Source organism: Heterodontus francisci, chromosome 31, assembly GCF_036365525.1.
Source record: "Heterodontus francisci isolate sHetFra1 chromosome 31, sHetFra1.hap1, whole genome shotgun sequence".
NCBI lineage: Eukaryota > Metazoa > Chordata > Chondrichthyes > Heterodontiformes > Heterodontidae > Heterodontus > Heterodontus francisci.
Window position 1 is genome coordinate 60,894,419 of NC_090401.1, and position 6,705 is coordinate 60,901,123.

Genomic DNA, 6,705 nt, shown 5'->3' on the forward strand with positions numbered 1-6,705 from the left:
TGCAGTGCGGCGACCAGAACTACACACAGTACTCCAAGTGTGGCCTAACCAACGTTATGTACAACTGTAATATGACGTCCCAACTCTTGTACTCAGTGCCTCGGCCGATGAAGGCAAGCATGCCATATGCCTTCTTCACCACCCTGTCTACCTATGTTGCCACTTTCAGGGAACTATGTACTTGCACCCCACGGTCTCTCTGCTCAACAACACTCCCCAGGGCCCTGCCATTCATTGTCTATGTCCTGTCCTGGTTTAACTTCCCAAAATGCATCACTTTGCACTTGTCTGCGTTAAATTCCATTTGCCAGTTCCTTGCCCACTTTCCCAGTTGATCGAGATCCTGTTGTAACCTTAGACAACCTTCTTCACTCTTCACTATACCACCAATTTAGGTGTCATCTGCAAACTTACTAATCATGCTCCCTACATTCTCATCTAAGTCATTTATATATATGACAAACAACAGAGCGCCCAGCACCGATCCCTGTGGCACACCACTGGTCACCGGCCTCCAATCTGAAAAACAACCCTCCACTACCACCCTCTGCCTCCTATCACCAAGCCAATTTTGTATCCAATTGGCTAGCTCACCCTGGATCCCGTGTGTTCAACCCTTCCGGACCAGCCTACCATGCGGGACCTTGTCAAAGGCCTTGCTAAAGTCCATGTAGACAACGTCCATCGCCCTGCCCTCATCAATCCTCTTGGTCACCTCCTCAAAAAACTCAAATCAAATTCGTGAGACATGATTTCCCAAGCACAAAGCCATGCTGACTATCCCTAATCAGACCTTGCCTTTCCAAATGCATAATAATCCTGTCTCTCAGAATCCCTTCCAATAACTTTCCCACCACTGATGTAAGACTCACTGGCCTGTAGTTCCCTGGCTTATCCTTGCTGCCCATCTTAAATAAAGGCACAACATTAGCTATCCTCCAGTCTACTGGTACCTCACCCATGGCTAACGATGATACAAAAATCTCTGCCAGGGCCCCAGCAATCTTCTCCCTTGCTTCCCATAGCATCCGAGGATATACCTGGTCAGGCCCTGGGGATTTATCCACATTAATGTGCTTCAAAACCTCCAACACCTCCTCCTTTGTAATGTTGATATGCTCCAGGATATCGCTGTTCCCTCCCTTGAACTCACTATCTTTCATGACCTTCTCCACGGTAAATACAGACGCGAAGTATTCATTTAAGACCGCGCCCATTTCCCGTGGCTCCACACATAGATTACTCCGCTGATCCTTAAGGGGACCTACTCTCTCCCTAGCTACCCTTTTAATCTTAATATTCTTATAGAATCAGTGGTGCAGTGGTTAGCACCGCAGCCTCACGGCTCCAGCGACCCGGGTTCAGTTCTGGGTACTGCCTGTGCGGAGTTTGCAAATTCTCCCTGTGACTGCGTGGGTTTCCACTGGGTGTTTTGGTTTCCTCCCACAGCCAAAGACTTGCAGGTTGCTAAGTAAATTGGCCACTATAAATTGCCCCTAGTATAGGTATGTGGTAGGAGAATGGTGGAGATGTGGTAGGGAATATGGGATTAATGTAGGATTCGTATAAATGGGTGGTTGTTGGTCGGCACAGACTCAGTGGGCCGAAGGGCCTGTTTCAGTGCTGTATCAATAAATAAATCTTTTAGGATTCTCCTTTATCTTATCTGCCAGGGAAATCTCATGGCCCCTTTTCGCCCTCCTAATTTCCTTCTTAAATATCCCTCGTTACCCAAGGTTCCCTAAACTTGCCAGCCTTGCCCTTCAATCTAACAGGAACATGCCGGTCCTGAACTCTTCCTATCTCACTTTTAAAAGCCTCCCACTTGCCAGACATCCCTTTACCTGTAAACAGCCTCTCCCAATCAACTTTTGAGAGTTCCTGTCTGATGCCATCGAAATTGGCCTTCCCCCAATTTAGGACTTCAACTTGAAGACCAGTCCTATCCTTTTCCATAACTCTCTTGAAGCTAATAGAGTTAAGGTCACTGGTCCCAAAGTGCTCCCCCACTGACACATCAACCACCTGCCCAGCCTCATTTCCGAAGAAGAGGTTGAGTGTAGCCCCTTCTCTAGTAGGGCCATTCACATACTGCTTCAGAAAATTATCCTGGACACACTTAAATTCTTCCCCATCTGATCCCTTAGCACTAAGGCAGTCCCAGTCAATATTAGGGAAGTTAAAATCACCTACTATTACAACCCTATATTTCCTACACCTATCTGTGATTTCCCTACATATATGCTCCTCCAATTCCCTTTGACTATTGGGGGGCCTGTAGTATAATCCCATCAAAGTGATCACCCCTTTCTTATTTCTAAGCTCTACTCATATGGCCTCGCTGGACATTCCCTCTGGGATATCCTCTCTAAGAACTGCTGTAATGTCCTTCAATAGTGCAACTCCCCCACCTCTCTTACCTCCACCTCTGTCATGCCGGAAGCATTGGTACCCCGGAACATTGAGCTGCCAGTCCTGCCCATCCCTCAACCACGTTTCCGGAATAGCTATAATATCACAATCCCATGTACCAATCCATGCTCTGAGTTCATCTGCCTTGCCTGTAAGGCTTCTTGCATTAAAGTAAATGCAGTTTAGCCTACCAGACCTTCCATGCTCCCTGTCCTGCCCCTGCCTGGCCTGCCTACTGGACTTGCTTGCTTTAACCTCTACATTTGCCTCAGCTATCTCATTGGAGAGACTACTACTTTGGGTCCCACCCCACTGCCAGACTAGTTTAAACCCTCCCGAGTAGTACTAGCAAACCTCCCCGCAAGGATATTGGTCCCCTTCCAGTTCAAATGCAACCCGTCCCTCTTGTACAGGTCACCTCTGCACCAGAAGAGATCCCAATGGTCCAAGTAGCTGAAGCCCTCCCGCCAACAGCTCTTCAGCCACGCATTCATTTGCCTTATCCTCCTATTCCTACCCTCACTAGCACGTGGCACAGGGAGTAATCCTGAGATTACAACGCTAGAGGTCCTGCTTTTTAACCTTCTGCCCAACTCCCTATATTTACTTTGCAGGACCTTATCTCTCTTCCTGCCTATGTCATTAGTACCAATATGGACCAAGACCTCTGGCTGCTCACCCTCCCCTTTCAGAATGCCCTGTTCCCACTCAGAGACATCCTTGACCCTGGCACCAGGGAGACAACACACCATCCTGGATTCTCACTCGCGGCCAAAGAAACGCTTATCTGTGCTCCTGACTATAGAGTCCCCTATCGCTACCGCTCGCCTACACTTTGACCTTCCCTGCTGCACAACAGAGCCAGTCGTGGTGCCATTGACCTGGCTGCTGCTGCTTTCCCCTGCGAGGCCACCCCCCTCCCCAACAGTATCCAAAACAGCACACTTGCTATTGAGGGGAATAGTCACAGGGGACTCCTGCATTACCTGGCTGAACCTGCGGTGTGACCACCTCCCTGAAACTCTGATCTATGACACTTTCTGACTCCTGTATGCTCCTCAGTGAGTCCAACTGCCGCTCCAACTGATCCATGCAATCTGAAAGGAGCTGCAGCTGGACACACTTTCAGCAAACGCAGTCATAAGGGACATTTGACTTCTCCCTGATCTCCCACATTTCACAGGAGGAACATACTACCCCACTGACTGCTATTTCCACCCCTCGTGTTACTTCTGGCTTAAAAGAAAGAAAGAAAGACAGAAATTGGGAATAAAAAAAACTAAGCCGAACCTGGTCAATACTCACCCTCCTCACCAAAGCCTGCATTTTCACCTTACCAGCAACAGTGTGACCTCGCAGCCCCTCCCAAAGTTGGCTGCTTTCGGATCTATAATCGTGCTTTCAGATTTTACCTCAGGGAAGAAGCCCCTGTCGATGTTGCTGTGCCCCGGCCGGGGCTGGTAGGCCTCTCCGCGGGCCCCGGCGACTGCTGCTGTTGGTGTAGCCCAACTACTGGCTGTCTGCAGGTAGTCCGGTGCCGGCTCCCCGGTGCTGATGGTAGTGTCAGTGTGGGAAGCCTCTCCGCTACGCCAGGGACCAGAGCCTGGAGACGGCATCGGGGCTGCTCCGAGCGGTGGACAATCCCAAACTTCCAGTGACAGGAAGAACAGTTTTCTGTTATATCAGAGGAAAAGGAGCAAGTGCTCACTGAGGTGGTAAGTTAAATCACTGTATTAAAAAAAAATAAACCCTATTGCGGTCAAACCAGAGAAGGGGTGAAAGGGAAGCCTGAGACCCCTTCCTCACCTGGTTGCAACAGAATGTTTTCCTTGTAACACAAAAATCAGAATTTAAATACCACTATTATTTCTTTTTATCTGCCTGCTTGTTTCAACAGTCTGCATTGGTTGCCCTTCATTTCACAGTGTACAATGTGGCTCAAGTTAGAGCAGATTTGAAATCAGCATATATTGTGTGTGCATGTGTGTGTTCATAGAATAATTACAGCATATGTACATATTTTAGACTACTGTGTACTTTGAGCTCTGTTTATTTATCTTTACATCATGTCATAGGGATTCAATTTTTTTAATAAATGATGTAGCCTTTACTTGAGATAATACATTCCTTCACTGTATTTCCTGGTAACTCTGGTACATGTTCCAGTCCTGTTTCAAGCTTTTGACCTTTTGTTTTTATTAATCATATACAAATCTCTTGTTCATCAGAGGACACAAATAACAGATTAGTACATCATTCATGATTCTACTTTTTTGAAAAGATTTTTCTTTTCACTTTCTTCCTGGTGAAAGAGGTTAGTGCGGGAGAAAGGAAGATTTTCCTATTTTGCTATCGAGCATCTGCGTCAAATTATACTCTACTGCTTAGTATCGTATGAGTCAGATAGAGAGCATGATTTTACCTTGTCCCAATACTATGGCTTAGCTCCTGCATTAGATGTATGCTATGTATCGTATCAGTTAAATTATTGTGGTTCCACTGAAAATGATTGGCGTATGAACAAGAGGCAACATGAGGAAAAGATTTTTCATGCACAAGTGTTTAGGTTTTGGAACGCTCTGTTTGATAGGGTGGTGGATACAGAATCAATAGTAGCCTTCAAAAGGAACTGGATAAATACTTGAAAGAGAAAACATTTGCAGGGATTATAGGGAAATAGCAGGGAAGTAGGACTATCTGGACTGTTCTTCACAAGAGCCAGCACAGGCTCGATGGGCTGAATGGCCTCCTTCTGTCTGTACTGTTTTATAATTCTATGATTCTGTGAGGAGCACGCCGATCAGGGAGAATTGAAGAGCCTCTTATATATAATGAGGCTTCTGTTACATTAGGTTACTTCTCTAGAAACAAAACGTAGGGAAATCCAGGCACAAAAACCCCTTTTGTCTCAATTGATCAGCATACTCTGTTTTACCTGTTAATTGAGGAAGAAATCAGAACTGAACTCACCTGCTTGAGTCTCAATGGTGCGCTATCTGTCCACCTGCCTTATTCGTTTCACTTGTGCTAATGCCAATCGGCCTGCCATGGCAACACATGAAGTTTAGCATTAGCATGCGAACAACGGAGAACAATATTTTATTTCTCTAGCTACAAATGATCTTTGGTTAAGCGGCTGTTGATAATGATAATCAAAGGGCTACAGTATTTCCCCATGAAGTTAAATGCTGCCACCTAAATCCCAGTTCTCTGGAGGAGGTTACCAGCTGCTACCATAACCACTGCCATTCACTGGCACTTTAATTATGCTACAATACATGCATAGCAGTCATAATGCGAGTGTAGATCAATTAGCTTTAGCACAGCTGAAACAAGCACAGGTGAAAGAATTGTCTCTGGATTGCCCAAGAATCAGAGGTAAGCAGTGAAGCAATAAATGCCAGTTTCTTCAATGTGACCAGCTCGTCTTTTTACTTCAGTGAAAAGTTTCAAATAAGCGATAGCTTTGTGTGAACGAGGGAGTGCAGATGATTCAGGTTCCATATTAAATAATAAAGAGGGAAGTGAACTTTCAATATCTTGCTTTGAATTTATCAGCATTTCTGGTCTGATCATGTCTTTTAATGTCAATGTTTTTAGTTCATAAAGGAAGAGGACTATAAGGGACGTCATTGCAGTTTGTGGCAATATATTATTTATGAGAATAAAAAGAAGAATACTTACACCATTTGGATCACCAATTCTACAAATGGACCTATTCCCGTCCATTATGAAATGAAAGGATTCAACACTTTGTTTGGCTCACATTATGACAAATATGAAGTAGATTATGGGACTGTGCACCTTAAATTGGACCCAAATATCTACAAACTTCCTGAAGGTAAAGCTTTTGACAGATTGTTACAGGTGATCATGAAGATAAGAGAATAAAAGCAAAATACTGCGGATGCTGGAAATCTGAAATAAAAAAATGCTGGAACCACTCAGCAGGTCTGGCAGCATCTGTGGAAAGAGAAGCAGAGTTAACATTTTGGGTCAGTGACCCTTCTTCAGAACTGACAAATATTAGAAAAGTCACAGGTTATAAGCAAGTGAGGTGGGGGTGGGGCAAGAGATAACAAAGGAGAAGGTGCAGATTGGACCAGGCCACATAGCTGACCAAAAGGTCACGGAGCAAAGGCAAACAATATGTTAATGGTGTGTTGAAAGACAAAGCATTAGTACAGAATAGGTGTAAATACACTGAATATTGGACAGCAGCAAGTGCAAACCTGAAAAAAAACAGTGGGTAAGCAAACTGAACAAACTAAGATGAAATGAAATAAATGCAAA

At 45.0% G+C, this 6,705-nt stretch overlaps 1 protein-coding gene across 2 annotated transcripts in view; it reads left to right on the plus strand.

Moving 5' to 3' along the window:
- Positions 1-6,705, plus strand: part of LOC137347323 (digestive cysteine proteinase 2-like) — a 50,469-nt gene that overhangs the window by 15,457 nt on the left and 28,307 nt on the right. For both annotated transcript variants that reach the window (XM_068011758.1, XM_068011759.1), the window contains exon 5: positions 6,013-6,253. In XM_068011758.1, coding sequence (XP_067867859.1) covers positions 6,013-6,253 — 241 coding nt within the window. The remainder of the gene's footprint in view (positions 1-6,012; positions 6,254-6,705) is intronic.